Source organism: Oryzias latipes, chromosome 20, assembly GCF_002234675.1.
Source record: "Oryzias latipes chromosome 20, ASM223467v1".
NCBI lineage: Eukaryota > Metazoa > Chordata > Actinopteri > Beloniformes > Adrianichthyidae > Oryzias > Oryzias latipes.
The window spans coordinates 4612268-4637774 of record NC_019878.2 but is presented as its reverse complement, the minus strand read 5'-3'; the positions used below and the strand labels follow the sequence as shown (position 1 = coordinate 4637774).

At 41.9% G+C, this 25507-nt stretch overlaps 1 protein-coding gene across 2 annotated transcripts in view; it reads left to right on the top strand.

Moving 5' to 3' along the window:
- sugct (succinyl-CoA:glutarate-CoA transferase) overlaps positions 1 to 25507 on the top strand; it is a 101844-nt gene that overhangs the window by 71630 nt on the left and 4707 nt on the right. Inside the window, exon 13 of one of the 2 annotated variants that reach the window (XM_004080827.3) lies at positions 16337 to 16400. In XM_004080827.3, the coding sequence (XP_004080875.1) occupies positions 16337 to 16400 (64 nt within the window). Of the gene's footprint in view, positions 1 to 8388; positions 10377 to 16336; positions 16401 to 25507 lie in introns of those variants that run through there. The other variant, XM_020712467.2, reaches the window with a different exon arrangement.

Sequence of the window (25507 nt, the reverse complement as noted above, 5' to 3'; positions counted from 1 at the left end):
TGTGTCTGCGCCTTCTGGTTTGGGGGAAAAGGATTTAAGAAGAGTGGTTTGTGTTTGACCGGCCGCCAGAATCTACAGCTCTGATGGTTCTTAAGGGGTCGTCCGGTTATTTCATCCTTGGAGATTATATTAAGGCTGTTTCAATATTGAATGATAGTATTGTGTCATCGGTTGACTTGGTTAATTAACACTTTGAGCAACTTCTACCCTGACCATAGGAAATATATCACTTGCGCTCTCAAGCTTAGTTCAAGAGTTAAATCTTGTGTCCACAAGTCAGTCTTCGATCTGACTTTTCTAAGCAGATGGCACTCTGCTAGATGCATCCCCATTTGGAGGCTTTTTATACTCCGCCTCTGAATGCTTAAGGTTCAGTCTAGCAAAAATAATATCAAAACCATGATCCCTCATGGCTCTCAAGTTCTCTCTTGCAGTATCCAGTCGCCCTTGGCTAAATAAAAAATTTGAGAACCATTAATATCATATACAAGGCATCAAATCCAGCCGAGCTGTAATCCTCTGCTACGTGGGATGTTGACCTTCCTCATCTACAAATCTCCTTGGCTACTCTTCCCATCTACTACTCCTACTCCTCGATGGCCTCCTGAAGGTGCGTCCCTCTGAAACTGTCAAAGGTCACTTTTATCATTGGAATATATAAAACAAAAAATTGGTGTTAAGATTCCGTGCAGGTCATATATTTCACTATTATTTCACTGTTGGAATTTGTAATTATGGTGGTTTCTAGGGTGCGATAAATCCACAATGGGTCTTTACCTTAACTATCTACTAAATTTCACTTTCTCAGATTTGTTTTTAAAAGCACTGTTATTTAATTTATCTCAATCATTTTTGAAACTGATCAGTTTCTGGGTTATTTATATATTCTTGTCAAGACTAATACTGCTTTGTTTTTTATCTATGCATCGCATCCTGAGCCTGCGAACCCTCACGCCCCGATCAGCTTCTCCGTTTCCAGGAAATGATGTCACCCATGCTTTCCCTGATCTGGTGCTGCAACGATGACTGCTCAACGTACCTATTGCTGCACTGAAAGTGAAGGGGTGGTGGACCTCCTCTGCGTTCCAAGGACACTTCTGGCTTGAATCAATCTATGTCAGCTGCAGAATGAGTGTGAAATTCTTGGATTATAAATGTTGAAAGAAAATTATTTGTCAGGTGGAAGCCTCAAAATTTAGGTTGCTCTAAGTTGTATCAATTCATTCATTTTAATTGGTATGCCAAATGGGAGAAAACTTTGTGGCCGTTAAGCTCGTTGTGGTATTGTCGTTGGAGTTCGTAATAATGGCAGTTTAAGCCTGCGTTAGTAGCATGCATGATGTGTATATAATGGCGTCGAGCCCGTCATAGTGTGATGGCAGCTTAGAATAATGGATTTTACTAAGCTTGTGTGAATATTATGCCAGATGAAATGTTTATGGCCGTTAACCCCGTCATAGTATGTGATGGAAGCTTCAAATATGTGGTTATTTCATTCATGGCATAGGATGTCATCGGGAGCATTGTATTGGATGTAAGTTTGTGTCATCCTAGGGTCGTCCATTGCGGCTAGAATTATAGTTCCGCCAGCGTTTTGCGGACGTGGGCTTTACGTTCTAAGATCAGGTAGGAGTACTTCTTATGTCGGCTCCCATTTCATTTCTTTCCCTCTCTCTTTGAGGTAGTATGCTCCCCTGGTGAATGGGAGCGGCCCAACGGTCAATGGTGCCGGGGTAAACACATAGCAGATACACTAGATAGCATGTTCCCTTCGTAGAGTGGTTCTCGAACGGGAGCGGCCCAACGGTCAATGGTGCCGGGGTAAACACATAGCAGATACAATAGATAGCATGTTCCCTTCGTAGAGTGGTTCTCGAAGGGAGCGGCCAAACGGTCAATGGTGCCGGGTAAACACATAGCAGGTACACTAGATAGCATGTTCCCTTCGTAGAGTGGTTCTCGAACGGGAGCGGCCAAACGGTCAATGGTGCCGGGTAAACACATAGCAGATACACTAGATAGCATGTTCCCTTCGTAGAGTGGTTCTCGAAGGGAGCGACCCAAACGGTCAATGGTGCCGGGTAAACACATAGCAGATACACTAGATAGCATGTTCCCTTCGTAGAGTGGTTCTCGAAGGGATCGGCCAACCGGTCAATGGTGCCGGGTAAACACATAGCAGATACACTAGATAGCATGTTCCCTTCGTAGAGTGGTTCTCGAAGGAAGCGGCCCAACGGTCAATGGTACCGGGTAAGCACATAGCAGTCATACTGGAAAATGAAATGAAGTGAAGTGAAAATGGAATGCAGCCGAAAACACACCTCATCTTATTTACACACTGATTATACATTCACATTTTCTCTTCTGGATGATCTTGGCGTTGGGGGTTTTTGTTACCCTAAAGCGTAAGGAAAATAATTATCTTAAGAGAAGTCCTCCCTCAAGTAGAAGCCGCGAATGATGAGTATAAAATGCATGGTGTTTAAATTGAATCAGGTTGTGTAATCTTGTTGGCTCCCCTCCAGTCTTCTTTTTCTCTCTCTCTCTTCAGATAGTATGCTCCCCTGGTGAACGGGAGCGGCCCAACGGTCAATGGTGCCGGGTAAACACATAGCAGATACACTAGATAGCATGTTCCCTTCGTAGAGTGGTTCTCGAAGGGAGCGGCCAAACGGTCAATGGTGCCGGGTAAACACATAGCAGATACACTAGATAGCATGTTCCCTTCGTAGAGTGGTTCTCGAAGGGAGCGGCCAAACGGTCAATGGTGCCGGGTAAACACATAGCAGATACACTAGATAGAATGTTCCCTTCGTAGAGTGGTTCTCGAAGGGAGCGGCCAAAACGGTCAATGGTGCCGGGTAAACACATAGCAGATACACTAGATAGCATGTTCCCTTCGTAGAGTGGTTCTCGAAGGGAGCGGCCAAACGGTCAATGGTGCCGGGTAAACACATAGCAGATACACTAGATAGCATGTTCCCTTCGTAGAGTGGTTCTCGAAGGGAGCAGCCAAACGGTCAATGGTGCCGGGTAAACACATAGCAGATACACTAGATAGTATGTTCCCTTCGTAGAGTGGTTCTCGAAGGGAGCGGCCAAACGGTTAATGGTGCCGGGTAAACACATAGCAGATACACTAGATAGCATGTTCCCTTCGTAGAGTGGTTCTCGAAGGGAGCGGCCAAACGGTCAATGGTGCCGGGTAAACACATAGCAGTCATACTGGAAAATGAAATGAAATGAAATGAAATGAAGTGAAAATGGAATGCTGCCGAAAACACACCTCATCTTATTTACACACTGATTATACATTATACATTTACATTTTCTTCTTCTTCTGGATAATCTTGGTGTTGGGGGTTGTTACCCGAAAGTGTATGGAAAAATAATTGTCTCAAGGAATTGAACGGAGCCTTATGCCAAAACGAAGTTGTGAATCAAATTGTGAATGTCATCCTAAAGATGTTGTGAAATAAATGTTCTTCTGCAAGAGTTGTCTGACTGAAATAAGCGACTCGTCGCATTTCGGGCAGACACTCGGCAGAATTGCAGGTTACTCCCCTAGGGCGGGTCTGTTAATTAACCCACCTGCTTAGCGTCCTATTTAAGTCAGGTGTACAATTGTTCATTCTCTCTTACCTTCAGCGCTCATTCTTTGCCCCTCCCTCCTCCCCGGCTTCCACCTGTGGGCTCCGTTACGGGGGTTGTTACCCGAAAGTGTATGGAAAAATAATTGTCTCAAGGAATTGAACGGAGCCTTATGCCAAAACGAAGTTGTGAATCAAATTGTGAATGTCATCCTAAAGATGTTGTGAAATAAATGTTCTTCTGCAAGAGTTGTCTGACTGAAATAGTAATGACCTTAAGTATGCTCAAAGAATGATGAAAAAACTTGTTGTTTTACCTTTTGTTATCCGTGCGTCCCATCTGTCCATCCGTCCGTCCGTCCGTCCATCCATCCATCCATCTTCAGAGCCCGCTGAATCCTTTTTGGGGTCACGAGATTTGCTGGAGCCAACCTAGCTATTGTTTGGTGAAGGTGGGATACGCACTGAACAGGTCACCAGTCTGTTGCAAACCCACACACACTCACACACATGCACACCTAGAAGCAATTCAGAGGCACCAATGAACCTATGAAGTACAGTATGTTCTTGGACTGTAGGAGGAAACCGGAGTTCCCGGAGAAAACCCGCGCATGCATAAGGAGAACACGCAAACGCTACACAGAAAGAACCCAACCGGTATTTAAACCAACCCCTTGTTGCAGCAAGGCAAGAACATTAACCATCATGCCAACGTGCAGCCTAACTTTGGTTATCTTAATGAAAATAATAATGTTTTTAAATGACCGTAACTACTTTTATATGGAGGTTTTGGTTCTGTGAAGGATGTAGTGATGGATGTGGTGGTTTCATACAGGCTGTGGTTATGTACAAAATGTGCTTCTATGAAAGTTGTGACTCGACAAAGGCTTTAGTTTATCGTGGTATTGGTTTTATAAAAGTAGTAGTGCTACAGATCAGTGTTTTTCAACCTTTTCTGAACCAAGTTTCACTTTTTTGTTGACAAAAATCACAAGGCATATCAGCAACCATAAATGGAAAAAAGGGAAACTCTGTATTCTGTATGTACCAGTCCCTCCAGGATCTCACAGACATTTTGTGTACTAGTTGAAATAGTTTTACTAACAGTTTTTTTGTCCAAATCACAAGTATAACTCTAACAAAATGGTCTATTTATTTTTAGTACAAATACAACTATTTCCCTTTAGTCTTAGTTAAATGTGTCTGTTTGCAAAAATTCAGTCTTTTTAAATTTTGCTATTTATATTTATAACTTCAACTTTTTGAAAAGTTCCTAAAGATTATTTTTAAACTGTTAAAACAGACTTTTCAATACTTGTTGTGCTTCTTGGCATTTAACAGTAGTGTAGAGATGCTGTCATAGTAACCCAATAAATCATGGGAGATATTGTGAAAAAGCTGTGGTGCTGTGTTGCCGACAGACTCACGCTTCCAACTTGATTATTTTATGCACATTTTACACAGTCTTACACTGGATCCCGCTGGAAGCTACAGCACTTAACCGGATCTTTTGTTGTAACTCAGAGACTTTATGAGCCATGTCGACACAAGGAAGTAAGGATGTTAACCGCGTCTGATTGGTTAGATTGATGACATATTTAATTACGGTAAGCCTTCAAGACAAACTCTAATCCTGGACGGCCGGCCTCCTGCTGGTTTTCCAGAAACCCTGCCTGATCTGCTGCTGATTACCAGGATCAGGTACCAGGTACCAGGTGTTTAACCAATAAGGAGCTTAAACAGCAAGCTTGTGCGAAAACATGTTAGAGATCGGCCCTTGAGGCCTGGATACTGACACTCCTGAACTTTTTCCAAAATGAAAGCAATTGGCCAAAGTTTCAGCAAAAGTCATTCTTATCAAAGCATCTTGAATAGAAAATCAAATAAACACAAGAAACATTAATTTAATGATCGTTCACATTCCTAACTACTCAGTGTGTAATCTGGATGTGTTTGGATGAACACAGAGCGGATATCCTGACAATGGTAAATTCTTTTTTTGTGAAGTTTGAAGAGTTCTCCGAAGCACACCTGACCATCTCTCACTTCACACAAGTGTGCCGCGGCACACTGGTTGAAAAACACTGCTGTAAAGGATGTGGTTAAATTAAGGGGGAGAGCTTCTATAAATGCTTTTGTTTGTAAAGAATGTGGTTCTGTCAATGTTGTAACTCTACAGAAGCTGTGGTTCTCTTGGACCTGTGATTTCATACAAGCTTTGGCGCTATAATAGCGTAGGCTATAATAATGTAGGTTGTGAATTTTTAAGATAAGAACAGTAAGTTCTTTGTTCACTGCAAAATATTTTTCGTGAAAAATGTGGATAACAGCTAATTCAATCATCACAGCTGCCTTGCTCTCTTGAAGGTAGCAGGAGTCAAACTTTCATTCAAAAATGCTTCATATTTGTCCTCATGAAGGATGAGGTTCTAGTTTAAGTCCAGATCAGTCTCTTTGGTTGGTCTTGATGAACTTGTGAAGAAACGTTCTGTTTGTAAAAGTTCTCTGACAAATTGCATTCTGAGGGAAATCCAATGCAAATGTGGCCATGCCCTCAGTCCACAGAAACCATATCCGTGTCTCCATTCAGCTTGTTTGAATGCAGCAGATGTAAACTTAGACTCCGCTGCCCGCCATGCAAATCGACAGGTGGGTCCACTTTAAAAGGAGCATGTGGTGAGATGCTGGAGAAATGAAAAGCCCAAATTACAAACAGCAGAACTCTTGAATGCAAAACCTAGAGTGGATGGATGGTGTTTAGAAGCAGCAAGTGAGACTGAGGTGCGTAACAAATAAATCATCATTTCTGCTCATTATGTTTCACAAAGCTAATGTCCGTTGAGAGGCGGCTGAACACCAATGAGCAGACTTCTGCCGCATCATTAATCCATGGCTGTTTGTTGACAGTTTCAAACCACTTTGGGAAAAAGTTTTATGTTGTCCAGCATCGGAACAGATGGTTCAAGGGGAGGAAATGCCTAATTCATGGTTAAACAGAGCTTCAAAGTTTTGACGTAGTCTGAATCATCCAACCAGAGCATCTGAATCTTTCACAGAGGCAAACTTTGCTGTGTTCTATGAGTTTAGTAGACTTTTTTGTACTTGAAGAAAAAAATAATAAATTCAAACTTTGGTTCAGTTTCTGTAGATCCGCCAAAAAACTGCTGGAGATGAATTCAACTGGAACCAATCAGTCATCCGGGTTTGATCCAACTTTCTTCATTGATGGAATAAAAGCTATCCTGGCCATTAATGTGGTGGTGGGCCTGCCTGCCAACATCTACGTTCTTTGGCTCATCGTGGCGGGGAGAGCCGTGGCCTCTGAGGTCTTCGCTCTCAACCTGGCCGTGTCAGAGATCTTCTTCTGCTGCTCGTCCTTCTACACGCTATTTCACTTCTCGCTGCAGATGTCCTTGGTGATTGGCGTGCTGCTGCTTCAGTTTTTCTTGCAGCTCATGCTAATTTCCCGCCCGCTCTTCCAGACCTGCATTTGTCTGGAGCGCTTTCTGGCTGTGGTGCATCCCACCTTGTTCCTCAGGTAATGATGGATGATCTGACTCCATGTTTTCTCATCTTTTCATTCTCAGGGTCAATAGTGTTCTTCCTCAAAGACACTGAACCATGGAGACAAACTTCCAGAAAAGTTAGTTTTTTTTGTAGTACTCTCCACCTGAACTTCATGTGAAAAAAAGTAGACAAAATAATCATCTCTATTTATTCCTGTTTAATAATTTGAAAAGAAAAACTCCAAAGTAATATTTGAGATTAAACACTTTTAGCTTGGTTTTTGTCAAAAAGAAAACAGCATATTTGATCATAAACACTGTTATATAGATAATAGACAACATAATAATAGCTTTGTTATAACTATAAATCATCACAATCATTTTATTAAAAAAAGATTCTAAGATAAATACATAACAAATAACTCAAACTGAAACAACTATGAATGGTTAAGAACTCAAACCTGGATTGATCGTTAAACAGGGAGTAGGAGGAAACAACAAAATACTAACACAGCATCTGAGGAACACGACAAAAGTCCAAGATCCGTCTTCGTTTTGCTCATGATCTGCTCGGGCAGAATGAATGGATGAAATTAGGCGACCGTTAATTGAGGAGAGCGGTGTGGTCAATGTAACGTATAAAGATCCAGCTACAGTAAAGGGTAGAATTCAAACCGCTGAGCCCTGACCACCCAAATAACAGGTAGCTGACCCTCTGGTATGTTTTCACACCATTGACTGTAAGGAAGAACGAGGCTGAGTGACCCCTCATCCCTGGTGTTCCAAACAGGAAGTGGCTGCTTGTTTCAAGAAGACAAAATCTTATAGACTCCTATAGAGAAATAAACAGCTGTTACTCAGCCACTCTGTTGGTCAGAATAACCATTTTTGCTCTGATAACCTTTTTTAATGTTCTTGATAATCCTATCATGTGGTCTCTTGTCATGTGTTCAAAACATTAGATTGACAGATTTCGTGTAGCCTGCTTTCAAGTGGTAGGACTGTGGACCTTCAACAAGCTCACTCCTGAATGGTGAAAGTGGTTGCCATACAAAAGTTGACTCAAACCGACTCATCAATCACTGCTTACTGACATTGTCTGGCTCCAACATGGTGGTGTCTGTATTTGACAAAATGGAAGTAAACCATTTTTGATGGGTGAAATCACACTCATGACACACACTCAATGTTCCATAAACAGCATTCTCAGAAGAGAAGCCAAAGCTGAAAGGAACCAAACTCCTTGGAGAAATCAGACTCAGTTTGACCCTCCTCTGCTCCTGTTTCAGATTCAAGCCTCTGCGCTACAGGCTGCTGTGCTGCGTGGTCGACTGGCTGCTCATTCTGCTCGACTGCATGACTACACTTCTGGTGCATCGCACTGTTTTAGCATTTCTGCTCATATCTAAATCCTTAGTCTTCTTCCTTATCTTGCTGTACTGCGGCATGCGTGTTCTCTATGTGCTGAAGCAGCCGGCACCTGGCGATGGGGTGCACGGCGCCGAGAGCTGGAACAGCATGAAGAAGAAGGCCTTCAAGGTGATCATGATCACCCTGGTGTTCAACAGCAGCACACAGTTGTTGCAGCTCAGCCTGCTGGGCCCAGTGGTCCTGTATGCCTCCTTAACTCTCATCCTGCAAATCACATTGGTCAGCATGAGCATCAGCATTATCAGCAGCTTCATCACACCTGTGCTGTACCTGCACAGAGCTGGAAAATTGCCCTGCATCAAGTTCTAAAGCTACGGGCACACCTGACACATGACGCACATTCAAGAACCTGCTAAACGCAGGTTCTTGAACGCACGTTTAGTCCATGGTGTTCAAACTAAACAAGCAGGGAGGATCTTCTTTTTCTTTTGCTATTGTTTCCAAGCGCATCTTTACTGGTTTGCCGGACAACTCGTTGTCCTCAGAGTCCCCCCACAGAGAAGAGAAAACAGATTTCGTCAGCATCCAAGTGTGATTTTGTTCAGAAACCGCAGTTTGAATTGTGCGAGTTAAAGCTGCTTCAAACTTCCAGATAGGTTTAGGTCTTACGGTTCCAGAATGTTATTCATGTCATGAGCCGCAAACATGAAGAAACCTCATCAGGGACGGCTGGATTTCTGCTTCCAATACCTCTGAGAGCGCTGGCGGGCAGAGAGGAGCGAAAACGCTGCCGTATTAACAGCAAGCTTTGATTCTGGAGGTCAAACAGAGAGCAGCAGGTTCAGATCTTTATCCCTCTCGCCACTACTCCTCCTCCTCACCTTGATGTTGCTGTAACATGATGTAACAGGGGGCCGGATGGCTCCCCCGGGTGCTGCTCAGTTGACTTAATTCTCTGCCACAGTCACTTCAAAGACTCCAGGAGGGAGGTAGAGGAGGCGTTAAATAGTGGAGCAAAGATTTGATAACCTAACTCACTGACAGAGTTTTAACTCACTCATCATTGAAGAATAGATTTAAGCCTCTGAAGATGAAGAAATCATTTTCAGAAACCGCACGCCAGCAGTTAGACTTGTCCCTCGACCTGCAGCTCAGTGCTCCAGCCGATGGACTTAGACTCCGTCTGTTGATTTTTCTGCTTCATTGATGGGAGCAAACATTTACACAGAGTTGAGAAACTGTGCTGAGGCTGCTCCACTTTAGTCCAGAGTCCTCCATCCTCCATAGATTGACAGGTATCACTAAAGTGGTCCTTTTTGCCAGATGCCAGGACCATCATTACATTTATCCTTTTAGCTGTTCTTCCAGAAAATCGCACAGCAGAATCTCATTTAGGGTCAGTTATAAAAAAACATACCGCTCACTTAATTGAAAATGTACTTTAATACAACCACAGCTGGAACAAAGCACTGCAAAATAAACCACATGGAAAAAAGCTGCTGATCAAAACAGAGGAAAGAATAACTGCAGTCTCATTCTGGTGTTAAAAATTTGTTGTAAAAATGGGTTTCATGTTGTGTTTTACTTCAGGACAGAGTAGGCGTTTGTCAAACCGCTGTAGTTGAGTGTTCCACAGCTTTGATCCATGAACCTGTAGCAGAAGCTGATCAGTTGAGCATATGCAGTTAGTAACAAATATCTGTTAAGATTTACTTTTATCCAGGATAGTTCTATAGCAGAAAACTAGACTAAGTTTTTTTTTTTAAGTTAAACACCTCTTACCCAAGAGTTTATCGATCTTCTATACCCTGTAATGCATTGATTTGAAGACTCACTTTGATGAAAATGGTGTTTTTGGTGTTTTTAACATGTTCTTGTAGCATTTCTCTGATAATGGAGGACATATATAAAGGAAACAAAGCTTAAAATTGCATTTCTGAGTATTTATTTGTTCAAAATGTTGTTAATGAGGAGCATTCAAAAACAATGCAGTTGGAAATAGATTGTATTTGTGATAGAGAAATACAATCTGCGAGCCAAACGCTCCCTGCTCGACTCTGCATCCACTCACAGACAAATAGATCCATGAACGTCTTTGTTTTCCTTGTCTGAGCTGGAATCTGGACCAAAACTGTATGGCTGGATAGCTCTGATATTACTCGCCATTTTTGTTGTTCTGGCAATGTTAGGTTGGGGGTGTGAGGGACTGTAAGCTAGCAGGAGAGATGGATGACGGGAAATGGGGGCGGGGTTGCTCCGTACCAACAGTCTTGGTCACCCCTACTGCTGCTCTGCATAAACTCGGTAGTGAACAACATAGGTTTTTAATTTTGCCTAAAAACAGCATAATCATAGTTAATGGGAACACTTTTACGACAGATCAGAAGAGGAGTTGGGACTTTAGCATAGATCATGCTAAATCCTCATTTGAATAATGCTGTTTGGGGCGGATTTCCCTAAACTGCATAAACATTAACTGATTATCGCATTTAATCTATTTGCATGAAAACATATTTTTGTGACCTTTCATTAGGACCTCTGTAAATCAGGCTTTTTAAAGCCCTATTGTGATACAAATGGTTTCTTCTTTACTAACTGCACTGTGAAAAAAGCTGGACATATCATTCCATATCATTTATTGAGGGTGAAAAACTACTTTTGATTAATTTTTGATGTATTCTATTGAAATAATTCACTAATGTTCAGTTTAGTTAAATAAAAAGTGGTTATCTCTTTTACAAAATTTGTTTTAAATACACATTTGAAAAATGTGAAAATAGTATTTACTGTCAGACTGGATTGATTCTTAAATTGAATCATGACCTAATGAATAAAAAATTGAATTGATTTAATGTTTCAGTAGTAATACGCAGCCTTTTTTGTGTCACTCCCTCCAGCAGATTAAAGCTAGTTGTCCATGTGTGTGTCCAGACACACAACGGTGACAAGTCATTTTTCAGACGTAATGGTCTACAGTCTGAAAATGTAATGAGTGGAAAATAAAGCCTGTCTGTGACCACTCTGTGTGATGAGCATATGGATGCAATGATTCCCTGCATTGCACACAGATAGGATTACAAACCTTACACATGCTTGCAATCACGCAAGCACACACATCCGAGTGTGGCAGTCGGGCATCTTTGTTTTGTCACCATCAAGGCAAAATCCTTTTTGTCGTGGCTTTCACCTCCGGTGAACGGAGATGCATCTGTCAGCGACACGTCAGGAGAGAAGACTCACAATGGTGAATGCGACAAATCTGAGCCGGACCAAAAGCTCACACAAAGGCCCGACTGAGGCTGCACGTCCTTAAGCAACAGACACACAAACACATAGTTTCACACATGTGCACAGAAACACACAGTGTAATTTGTTCAGCAGCAGTTGACTTCCTGCAAAGTTTGATCCTTAAATTAAAGCCATCGATCAGAGCTTGGCTTTTATTAAAGTGCCCCCCCCTTTTGTGTGCGTGTTTGTGTGTGTGTAGGTTTGTGTGTGTGCCTGTGTGTGTGTCATCTGTTGATGCCCAAAGTACAAAATTAGTTTTCTTTAATTATTTTTTATTTGCTTCAGTGCAGACATTTATTGTGTCTTAGAATAAAACAGTGCGTTGATTTCCAAAATATAAGCTTGATTGACCTCATTTATTGGGTACAAAACAATAATTATTCTTGTTTTTAAACTAAAAGAACTTTAGCTGTAGCATCATATAAACTCGGGCTGCACAGTGGTGTGGTGGTTAGCACTGCTCCCTCACAGTGAGAATGCCCTGGTTCCTGGTTCAAATCTCCACCAGTTCATTTTTTGTCTTGAGTTTGTATGTTCTCCTTGTGCATGTGTGAGTTCTCTTGAAACACTCAGATTTTCTCCCACTCTCTAAAGACATGCTTTACAGGTTAGTTGGTGTCTCTAAATTGTTCCTAGATGTGAGTGTGCAGGATGTGTGACCCTGTAACAGACTGCTGACCTGTCCAGGGTGTTTGATTCAAGCGGGTTCGGAAAATGGATGGATGATAATATATTCCTTATCAGATGAACTCCTGACATCAAGGGAGACGTGTGATCAAATTTTAAACATCTGCAGAAAATTAAGTAAATAAAGCAAATAAAGTTAAAATCTTTATTCGCAGTGTTTGTCAATCAATCATGCCATTAACTTGAATCACACCTCAACATAACTGCAATCAAACTTAAAACTCAAACATTGAAAAAGTATTTAAAAGGATAAAAAGTTTTCCACTTTCAAACTCAGGTTCAGGATGTTTTAAATGTGGAGTTGGGGACCCTGAGGTACTCTAAAGGGGTCACGGGAGCTGCCTGGATCAATCTCATCACTTCAATTTTTTTTTGGGACATTTTAACTTCAGGGCCATCCAGTCTTTGATGTATTGTAGGCCAAAGTGGTGGGACAGGACATCATTTTGATCAAATATATATGAATATTATTAGCATAACAGTAGAAGGTAACAATGTTTTCTTAGAATAAAACTTTGAGAAAAGAGGTACAAAGAGAACTAATGATGTCCTAACATGGAGCCTTGTGGATCCCCAAACAACAAGGGAGCAGCTGAAGAATCAGATCAGAAAATGCTAGCACACATAATTCTGTCAGATACAATGAGAACCAGCCAAGTCTGTAACAGTTTCCCAAACCTCCTAAAATATGTTTTGATTTTTCACATACCTTTTGGCAAATTTTTCAAACCTTCTAAAATCTCTGACATTGACAATCCGCTCAAATCAAGTGGGAAGGCAGCTGCAGGGTTTGTTGAAATCTAAAAGTGTGTCTGCAGTGCTGCTTAGAAGAAACACCGCTTATTGGATTCATCAAGATGCAGCATACGTCATGTTGTCTGGGACAGTAGAGACATTACTTATTCCAAAGGAATTTTTACACCAGGCAGCAGCAGATGCAGCTTGTTTTCTGGAGTTTTTTCCCTGCAACTTTATGAAGCAAAGACTTATGAACAAATCCAGTATGAGGTCTAGGTGATAGAGTATCCAAAAACGACAAGAAAAAGATGCGTTACTTCAAAAAATGTTACTCAAATCGAATTGAAAAGTATTCATCCAAATAAGTACAAAGGGCAGGGAGGTCCAAACGTTTTGGTGAGATGATAATGTGGGAGCCTACAATTCGGCCTGCATATAATATCAATAAATGCAAATGAACTATTTAACGAAAATGTTTTTCAATGGGTCACTTTTGATTTCTTTACCTAGAAAATAAATACAATTAAATACATTTTTTTTTACTAAAAAAACTTTGAATTTTATATTTGTAGATTAGAAAGAAAACCGCCAAAAAAAAGTCTAACAAAAAACTTTCATCAGCATTAAATCTTGATTCATATGAAATGTTACACATTATTCATTATTAATTAATCATTAAATCATTAAACTTAAAAAAAGTAAATTTCAATCATGTGAGCAGGAAATTAACTTAAACAGTTAAATTAGTCAGACGTACAAAATACTGAGGTTTTGTTAACAGAGACAAATAATCTATTCCTGTCATTATGCCCTTAAGGCTCTGAAGGTCAAGGAGCCATGGACTGTTGCCAAAGGTTCATCAAGGCTCATAACAGAATTTAGGCAATCCCAATTCAGGACAAACAGTTTTTAGAAATTACTGGGGGCCGCACACAATTGATTTCCTGACAGGAGCCTGCAGGCCAGTAGAAATTTGAATACAGGCCACATTTGACCCATGGACAGGACTTTGGACATGCCTGACTAAGAGTAATAAAATAAACCAAAACAAAGCAACAAATAACTGATGATTAAAGTGAACACATTCTGCATTCACATCAAACACGAGTAATGCAGGCGTTTATTGTTGGTCTGTTTGGCACCCCCCTTAAATTAACTCCTCTACATGTGTCTGAAAGTGGGTTCATAGACTTTATTGGAGGAAGGAGGCCACAAACACCCGGATTTACACGTCTTCTTTTTAAAGCAAAAAAACATTTGGGACAGAGGGAAAGAGCTCATGCGGGCAAAGAATGCTGTGACAACTAGTTTGTAATCATTTAGTCACATGTTGTTTGACTCGTCTCCTGATGAACAGAAAAGGTATCAATTTTCAGCCCTGACTACAGAATCCCTGAAATCTGATTTACAGCTAGCATTTACAGTTAACTCTCAGCCTTATTTTTGACAGTCCTGCGTGATCGCCACCTGCTGAACCCCCGTTCAGGAATGCCTGTTTAGCGCGTTCTTGAACGCATGCCTGCTGTGTACGAAGCTTAAGTGACACAGCAATCCAGCTCTGAAAGACACCTGTTTGGACAAAACTGGAACAGTTCTTCAGCCGCCGGAAATTCGTCTCAAGAATCTTAATAGAATCTGTTCATATTTGTTTCTCAAAGTTGTTTGAAAAACCTTTAAACCCAAACCATCAGAACACTGACTGGGCTGGGGTTTTTTCAGCAAAAGCCTTCAGTGAGCCATCAACTTCATCATGATCATTTATGCAAAAACCAGCTGAGGGTGTCACGTTTTTAGAGAGGCGCCCTCATCTGTAGAGCAAACTCCTAAATCTCACAGGAAATCAGACCTCAGAAACAGGACTCTCTGAATATGGACTGCTGTTTTCCTCATCTCCCTCCAGAAATAACTGATGGCATCATTTCCTCCTCTATGTCGGCCCGGATGATTCAGGTGCGCCTGTAAAGTCGGTCAGAGCAGATGAAGGATTGTCGGCAGCCCCCCGCTGTGACTTTGTCTTTATTTATCGCCTCCGGTAAAAGGTTTCTCTGAATCCTTCAGCGCTCATCGGGTCTTCCAGGTCACCGAGTGCTGAGTTCAGGTCAGGACGACCACCGCGTCATGCTGATGCTGCTAGAGCCTGATGCTGACGTCGGCCTCGAGTTACAGAGGTCCAGACAGAACCCGAGAAGAGAGCTCCAGGTGGGGGTGCCACGCTCTGATCAACTGGGCTTCATCACGAAGGAATATTCTGTTTCTTTAGGCTCATTCTTAGAAAAACTGTCATTTTTCTCTGACCTCACTTTCCTGGGATTTTCCTGACAGAATATAAAGATTTAATGTTAGAAATGTTCTGCCCTGAAGATCTCCGTTTCTGCTTTGACTTTGAGATGAATGTCCGAAAACAGAACACCACTTTTTACTGCAGCAGATCACGAGGATGCCACAACAAAAGTGAGCAGCGAGAGTAGAGAAGGGTCTGAAAGGGTTCCAGAGTCTGAGTGCAAACTAATCCAAAATCCATCTACCCAAACCACCCAATCATTCAGCTCAGTTCACTTTAACCCTTTGATGGAAGCAAGCCTCAGTCATAAACCTTCTGCTCTCTGTGGAGGACTGGGATGCAGCAGCTCCAAGGCCCTGAGGCCATGAATCTGGAGAGAGTGCAGCCCAAAATCAGATTCTAGACAATAGGCAGATGCTGCATGAATGAAGGCTTTTTGGTGTTAGGAAAGATACATCTGTTTTTAGTAGTAAATGGAATAACAACGAATTTTCTGGGAGTTCCTGATGGGGCTGCAGAGAAACTGAGTGGATCTGCTGCCGCTGACGGCGATTTTGTTCAGCGGCGCAGCCGAGCACACTCACACACGAGACTGTTGACTTGTTGCATTTACATTCCACACTGCCACCGCAGCAGAAATTAAGCAGAGCGGCGCTCCCTTCCCTGGAAGAGCTGCATGTCGTTTTTCTAATGATGGCACAAACAAACACAAACATTCCGAGCAGGGCCTCCTCCACCCACACCAACTTAGGTTCACAGCTTCCACAACAGGGAGCCTGGCGTCTGAAGTAGCGGACGCTCACAAATCTCATTCTGAAAACTAAACTCACCGAAATCAAGTTGAATTAATTTGTGTGTTTGTTTGTTTACAGGTGAAACACAACGCTCTCATACAGGAAATGAAGCATCCGACCGCAGGACGCATCGCTGTGCCCGGTCAGCCTCTCTCATCTTCTCTGACACCAGTTTGTTAGTGCCATTGTCTGCATGTGTATGCACGTTAACATTCATAAACACGCACAGACATGCACACACTCCACTAGGACAGGGCTTTGATGAATTTCTCCACAGATGCGCAAACAAATATTGCTCATCAAAACCACAAGATCCTGCCGGTCATCCAGGGGGACGCCTGTCCGCTCCGCTTGATGGATCTCAGCCGGTTTCCACTAACAGGAAGCCGTTTGTCCACCGGGCCGTGTTTACGCTGGAATCTGACTCTAACCTCACAGTGGTTTGTGGTCTGACACAGGAAGACATTCATAAGAGGCAGGTGGAGGTGGCGTGTACTGAATCCACCGACTCCCTCTGGTTAGAAAGATACTAAGATGAAACTGAACACCAGCAGGTCCCTGTCAGCCTTCACATAGAAATATGGTACTTTCTTTGCCCAAATGATGCAGAAGTGATGACTTTGAAAATGTTTTTTTTATTATTCAAACTCACTCTGACCTTGTGGAAAAGGAGAAGAAAGTGTTGAAGTATTTGAACCATCCTGTATAACACATTGTCATCCTTGTAATATGATCAAATTCTACGTAGTGGCTATGACACGGCATTTAGTCTTTAGTAAAAGATTAACTTAACAGAAAAAATGAGAAATATTAAAGCTGCATTGCATGCCCCCACCCTTGCCACCCCCTTTTACCCTCCTTCGCTGGCTGAGCAGATGTTACAGGCGCCTCACTCTACCCTCCTGCCAAGCAGGTCATAGCTGCATCTGATAAATGCATGAAAAAAAACGCTTTTTCAAAATGCCGGCTCTTCTGTTGGTTTTTATCACCATAGCAACAATTTCATTTTTGGTTGCTTTGGGGTAACAAACATGTCACTGCAATTTTCAGAATAATCATCAACAGTAAACTTTTGGCTTTCATTGGCAAACAGAGGTTTTTGTTAACCACGCACACACTCCTAATATGTTCATGTTCTGTGTTATACAATTCTGTTCAATTTAAGTCAATGACCTGTGTTCAGTTTTTACAATATTTTGGTTAAAAATGTGTGAGCAGCATCATTTTTGCAAATTTGCTACACTAACGCCGTTCAAAATCTACAACTTCTAATTCCAACATCTTTTCCCAAGTAGTTAGCTCAAGGAGTTAGGAGGAATAGATCAAAATCCCTAGGAGGAGTTTAAATCAGTAATTAAGTTCAAAAGACTTTGGTGGTGGTTGGGGACTTAAGCTAGCAGTATGTTTATGAAATATTATGAAGATTGCTCGCCCTAAAGTTTTTTTCCCATATTGTGCGAAAAGGAAAAAAAAAAAATTCACACTTTTTTCACAATTGTGTGGATATTCCCTACACGTGTTTTCTAGTTTTGTTGGTAATTTTTTTTGAAGCCCCATAAGAGATTTTGGCCCCATATTTTTTTATTACTATTTCTCCCGCTGTGATGTCATTATTTGTGGGTGAGGGGGGGTGACTTTGTGCAGGGACATTTCTGCACAAAGTTGTATCAAAAAAGAAGAATTGCAAGAATTGCAAGAGACAATCTGCTCCTTGCGGTCCAAGACTGCTGTGAGACAGAACCATTCCTTTAAAGATATGTCCCAGGGATTGAGCCCCCCCCCCCCTGCATTTCAGACAGGAACGACAAGAAGACAAAATCCTCAAGAGAAATAAACAGCTATTACTCAGCTATTCTACTGGTCAGAATAACTAATTTTTTCTGACAACCCCCTTTTTTATATTATATTTTTGCTGTCTCGCAAGTTATTCAAGTTATAAACTGATCAATCACATGCCTCAGTAAAAGAAGGTGGCCTTGCATCAAATGCTTGAAGCATTTGATTGACAGATTCTCCAAAGCAAACCTTCAGTGTAAGGAGTGTGGTCTTCTAACAAGCTCACTGCTGATTGGAGAGCGTGGTTGCCATAGAAATGTAGAGTCAAACCAACGCGGACCAATCACGGCTAACTGAGGATACCTGGTTTCAACATGGAGACGGACGTATCATGGAAAAATGGGGCCTGAATTGACTTCATTTGGATGGAACCAGAAGCAAGGCATTTTCTTTGGGTGATGTCACACTCACTCAGTCCAGTTCTATTATACAGACAGTGGTCCCAGGTGTCATGCTGTATATGATTTGGAGAGTTCTACAGATGTGCCGACAAGCACGTCAATGTGTCTGGGTTAGCAGGAGCTGTGCCTGGATGACAGCCATTTTAAACGTTATTTCTGTCTGTCTGTCTGTTTAGCGACTTGCTATCCCACATTAACACGCATTAGAAAGGAAAAATAAAAATAAAACTGGATAAATGTTGTGAAGCATCTCCCATCCCTCTATAAAAAATATACATATATTAAATAAATAAATAAGAAAATAAGAAAAGGGTTTATACAAAGATACACCTTGTGTGTATCTTTGATTCATAACCCCCAAAAATAAAAAAAATAAAACTGGAGGATCTTTTAATTATTGTCTGGATGAAAATTAGATAACCATCATGAGCCTAAGTAGCTGGAGCGATCATGGCCGCTATGATGGCACCCGCAGCGTCTCTCCGTCTGCTGGGCAGCCAACCGCACCAGCATAGTGAGACCGGCTGCCCAGAGTCCGACTTTTAGGCGACTGCTTAATCCCACCTTGGAAATTAATCCCACCTTGGAAGCCTGCAACATTTTGAAATCAACTTAAAACATAAGTTGGTTTTAATATTTACAGTACTTATCTATTCCATAATGATCTGTGCATCCCAGTAAAACCTATTCTCATCTCATCGTCGGGTAGTAGGTCATAGGTTCAATCCCAGCCTTAACATCTATTGTGTCTTCGGGCAAAACACCCGACTTCCTATTTCCGCAACAGTATAAAAAAGTTCATGTGTAAATTATTGCAGATAAAAGAGTCTGCTGAATGCTTCTAATGTAATCCATATCACTGATAGTCTGCAGATATGTCTTTTTTGTTCTGAAAGAGGCTTTGAAACTGTGTCCAAGCCTGGTCGGGCCATGTTTACAACACCGTCCTGGGCCCCCCTTTTCCCGGGGTGCCCCCCTCCTGGGCGGGGGCAGCTGGCCCCGGCCTTGCTCCCTTCTGGACCAACCGTGGGCCAGGCGGGTGGCTGCCTGGAGCGCGGAGCGGGTCTCCCTTAGGGGGTCCTGGCTCGTGCCTGGGGTTGGGGCGGGGGGATGCCCAGAACTCCTGGGTGCCGATGAGGTGCTTGTCTGGGGCTGTGGGCACCCTTCTCAGGTGGGGCCCGGCGTTGGGCCCTCCTGGCATGACAGGGGGGCTGCTATCCTGGTTGGGCTGGGGCAGCACTCTCTTTCCCCCCATGCCTTCCTGCTCTCTGGTTCTGGGGGCCTCGCGGCGGTCCTGCTGGCCCTGGCCTGGGTGGCTGATGTGATCGCCCGGGGGGCGGTTGTTCTCTGCCTGCTGCCGTGTGGCCTTGGGGGTTCTGGCTGCTGCGGCTGCTGCGGCGGGGGTCTTGGTGTGGGGGTGGCTGGTCACTCTCCCTCTTTCTTTTCACATTCCACCATCCATTTTAGAAGAACATAAACACTCACCTGAGCACAGGTGTTAGCTCACCTTTGCACTAATAGTTTGCGTGATTGATTGAATGAAATATCCCACAGTAGTTGGTTTGAAGGCATAAGTATGCGTGTGTGAACACTATCTGTATTGTGTACATGTTAACATGTGGACATTTCTGCAGCTATCAGGTGTGTTTATAACATTTGAGTGTGTGTGCGGACAGGCCCCGCCCTTTGAGATTTGTATTACATCTGAACCTTATTGTAATGATAAACATTCAGTAGCTTGTTGCTTTATGCTGCTTCATGGTTTTACCCCCCCCCCCTCCTTTGATCACCCTCCTATCCCCCCAACATCCCTCTCTCTTCTTCCCTTCTTTCCTTTTCCGAAAAAAAAAAAAATCCCACTTTGGAAAGGTGGGATTAAGCCTGCAACATTTTGAAATCAACTTTATAGATAAGTTGGTTTTAATATTTACAGTACTTATCTATTACATAATGATCTGTGCATCCTAGTTAAACCTAGTGGCTCATCGTCGGGGAGTAAGGTCAGAGGTTCAATCCCAGCCTTAACATCTATTGTGTCTTCAGGCAAAACACCCGACTTCCTATTTCCGCAACAGTATAAAAAAGTTCATGTGTAAATTATTGCAGATAAAAGAGTCTGCTGAATGCTTCTAATGTAATCCATATCACGGATAGTCTGCAGATATTTCTTTTTTGTTCTTAAAGAGGCTTTGAAAAACCCTCAGAGCTCTTCTCAGCGCCAGTTCACCCAAACTGTCTTTGGTTAGTTGGTTGGTGTTGGGTCAGCCCAAACTGAGAAAGTCACTGATGTGGTCAGTACTAAGAAATATTCCAAAATGGAAGAGAAGGATCCTTTTCATACTCCAGGATGTTTTCTCGCTTCATTTCAGTTGTTTTTCTAAGTAATCGTGTCCTAGCCTGGGAGGGGGTTCAGGCATGACCCTGCAGCCACGCAGTCGTACACTTTCTGTTGGGTCCAGATGTGCAGACTGTGCAGTCAGAGAATCGTACCTGGCACAGTTTTGGAAACACTGTAACTAAAGGTTTGAAAGGCAGCCAAAACATGTCAGAAACATTTCCAGTCGTAGTTTTTCTTGATGTCGTCTTTTTCGTCCTCTGAGAGAAAATACTTAAAAAAAAAAGAAGTCTAATGTGTTTCAGAAACCAGAACTTTGTCAAAGGGTTTACTCTACTTTACAGCTCTGGAGACTTGTGTTATTTTCAGCTTTCAGCATGTTTATTAGGAAGATGGGGAAAAACGTGATCATAAAAATGTCAGCAGTTTTCTGTGTTCTGTCAGCACCCCATCAAACTGTGTTTAGAAACAGGTTTACACAGCTCAGGATGCTTTTCTGCCTTCATACTTTTGGGTATTTTTCAGCTGTGTGGTTGTGTAGAGCTTCTATGAACATTCACTGTTTAAATGAATTGAATGATAACCCTGAGGTGTGTCAGATTCTAGTAAGAGCATCTGAGCATCTGAAAAAAAACAGCCTTTGCTTCTGGTGCTCTACTGTCTTCTTAAAAACTGTTCTGGTGTTAAAGTTTAGATGATTTCATTTGTTATTTCTATGTAGGCTTTGTTGTTCCTGTTTGACAGTGGAGTTCAAATCTTCAGCTTCACAAAAGATTTATGTGAGCAATGCGCCAGAGTTTGTGGTTCTTAAAGAGTCCAAGGAGAAGATCAGATTGGGTTGACAGAAACTTTACTTGAAACCACAGATGTGGCCTAGTGATGGGTAACATGGACCACTTGGTGGAGGGTTCAATTCCTGTACCAAAAGGACAAAAGTTGAGGCGTGTTTACTTCACCATTGTTTTACCTCTGTGATGGCTCTGGTCATGGTGATTGAGGGGTAAGATGAATCGATGAAAACCCTCTTTTTTTTGTTTAACAGGGTTTTCAGCTCAGGAGTCACCCATGGTTTATTGTTAGAGAAACACAGCACCGTCCTGGAGGGCACAGTGTGCTAGGCTGTCGATGTCCTCCATAAGCCTGACTGTTTGAAATGATTACATTAGCCAATCAAATGTAGTTGATCGGTCCTATGGCACTAACGTATCAACTCGCATTGAGTAAAGAGTCAATACCTTACTTGAATAAAGTGTGGCATAAGGACACCGTACAACAGACACAAAGCGGGCCCCTTCCTCAAGACACACCTGCGCTTCCCTTATGAGACCGCTGCCCTTCTCTTTGACCCTCTACGGGCCCAGACAACCCAAAAACCTGCAGCACCCATACCAGTCAACCCCATTGACTGTAACTGTCTGGATTCACATGCAATTTAGCGCTAAACCCCTTTGCTGCAAGTAAAGCAAAGACAAGGCACAATTTTCTTATTCTGAAGAAAAGGGCTTGTTCTGTTGCCAATAAATGACCACCAAGTTTAAGTTGCATATTCTGACACCTTTCAAGCTTGGTTTTCTACCTTTTTTCAGGATTTGGTAGGGCAAAGTTTATTGATGTAATTTCCTGCTGAAAGCTCAGAACCGGGTTTTAAACTGTCCAAAAAAACCTAGAGTCAGAGGACTAATTCTTTTAGGCTCACGATGTTTTTCTTAATTATGTTTAAAACGAAACAAGGCATTTGCTCACATGACAGCATTACTAAGCCCTGCAAACGTCTAGTGACATTTTGAATACTTTCCTGTAGAATCCTAACATTTTTCTCAGCCCAGTGCAATAGAGCGCTCAGGTCATTAGGAATGCTGTGTAATTAAGACCTAAACCATAATCCAGGTCTCTCTTAAATTTATTTTTTATTCCAAACAAGCTTTCATCGTTAAAATTAAGGAAAAAAACTCACTGTAGACAGAATAAGTTGTTCAAGGTGTTGTGCAAAAGAAAACAAGACAATATAGTATTGAAAACAGGCTTATATGTAGTCTATAAACACCACTGGAATTTAGTCTAAAGTGAATTTAAAATGATGTACAGAAGAAGTGCAAATGGTCTAAATTTAAGATGGGTCTTCTTAGTGGAACAGCTGCCGTAATTTCTGATGTTGCTACAGCAGTTAAAAGGTACACATAGACATCGTTTGAACTGAAATATAGAAAGAGTGGTTAAAAGGAAAACAATTTTGGACTTTGGAAAAATTATTATTTTTATATTAAAAGTTCTTTAGTTCTTGTATGATGGTGGCTCACAACTTAAGATGTTGTTTCTTGGTGGGATGGTGAATAAAGACGTTACTGTCAGGGCTGACCGGGTGTTCAACCTGTGAGAATGCTGCATATTGCATTACAGTTCAGCCTGGAAGCAGCGTCGGTAACAGAATCCGGCGTTCAGGAGAGCAGGCCTTCTGCTTTGGATCAGAGAGACACAAAGAAGGAATGACAGTGACTGACAGCCGCAACGGATGGTTTGCATCTCATGGAGTCACAACACAGAGCATCTCTCTGTCGTCGCACAAACCGCACACACACTCACACAGAATTGTGTTTCATCTCTTTCCAAACACAGACTTTCAATGCTTTCCTGGAGAACTAACCTAAAACCAAGTTTTCACCCTGAAATGTCATGACTTTCCTTTGTCCCCCGGAGGAAGTCGAGTTCCCACAGTACCACGGCATAAACACACTTTCATCCCGTGCATGCACAAAGAGACACACAACGTGTAACATGACATCCCGTGAGGCTCGGTTCTTCTGTGATTTCCACAAAGCCATTCAGACGGAGGAATCTGTGTGTGCACGTGTGTGTGGAAGTCTATTCACAGCCCAACAATATCCTTTTCTTTGCTCCGCATTTTCCTCTTCTGTCCATCTCTGTTTAGTAAACAACACCAGTTGTTTGTGTGGGTACTTTGTGTTATTGGACATTTTATGCAGTGTGAGTGTGTGTGTTGTCTGTACCTCTGAGGGTAATTGAGCATAAAAACGTGCAGCCCAGAACATTCATTGGCTGACCTGCCGCTGGCATTCCTTCGTCTGCATGTGTGTGTCTGTTTGTGTATGTGTGTGTGTTCAGTGACAGAGGCCAGAGGTGACTTTGTGAAACAAAACAACAAAAAAGGGTTAATTATGACTGAGCCTGAAGAATCAACCGATGAATCAAAGAAAAACACACACAGAAAACCTGCAATTACCAAAATATATCTTCATGAAAATACCATTATCAAACTGACAAACATGTTAACAATTAGAATATTTCAGAATAATCCTCATTAAACTTTTAGGAAGAACTGTAACTTGCCAACCAATATAGTCACAGAGTATGTAAAAACATTTTTACTTGTAAAAAACTAACCAGTCCTTGTTTCTAACTGACAACTCTGATATTATCTTTAGGGATGTAAATTAATCATATTTTATATATTTTAAGTTCTATTTTATGAGGCAACAAGAATCTATTTTAAACATAGCAGGATAATACATTACCAAAGTACATGGCTATTTGTTTTATCCATTGTCTTTTGTTACCTTTCGGCTGCTTCCTTTAGGGGGCGCTACAGTAAATCAACCCTCTCCTCTGCATCCACTCTCATATCCTCCTTATGTTCATCCATGAACCTCTTCTTTGATCTTTCTCTGCATCTCTTTCCTCGGGGCTCCAGCCTCAGCATCCTTTTATCAATATCATCCCTGTTCCTCCTCTAAACGTGTCCTAACACCCCCATCTGCTTTCCTACATTGATCTTCAAAACATCTACCATGATCTGTTCCTCTGATGGATCCATTCCTGATCCATCCTGGTCTCTCCAAAAGAGAACCTCAACATCTTCATCTCTGCTACCTCCAGCTCTGCCTCCTGTCTCTACATCAGAGCCTCTAAACCAACAACATGGCTGGTCTCCACAGTCTTCGACACTATCCATCCATCCATCCATCCATCCATCCATCCATCCATCCATCCATCCATCCATCCATCCATCCATCCATCCATCCATCCATCCATTCATCCATCCATCCATACTGGCTTAATATTTTAAGGGCATGTGGGGACCCTAGAGTCTAGCCAGGTACTCATTCTTGCTGACACTAGTATAAGCTTGTTGAGGGTATTGATTAGTCAATAAGTTACTAAATATAAGCTCATCTTGCTTCACCAACACAGTTAAGTGTCTATTCTGTTGATTAAGTACAATGAGCCAACTTAACCAGGAGTTTTGTCAGACAAACGGCTTTCCATCACAGTTCAGAACTTTGTTCTGGAAGCGTTTTTGCTTACTGTCTTCATCTGAGCCACAGAAGACAAGACTGGCTGGATTCAGTTGCTAATTTTACACAAAACTATATTTAGCTTGGCAAATCTATAGTTTGTTGAGTGATGGAAATTAATTTTGTGAGGCACGTAGGTGTTCAGAGTGGTGTTTCTTAATGCAAGGTACTAACCATTACTTGCATAGACAATGATTAGAATAAAATGTCTTTTTCCCTCTTAAATCAAACGATAGGACAAACAAATCACATCAGTCAAAATAGAAGTTTTGGAATCAAACTATAGACCAAAATGCTTTCTTAACATTTATTCATCAAAGTATTCCTTTATAACTGATCCAACAGCTGAACAGACGCGGTGTTCCTT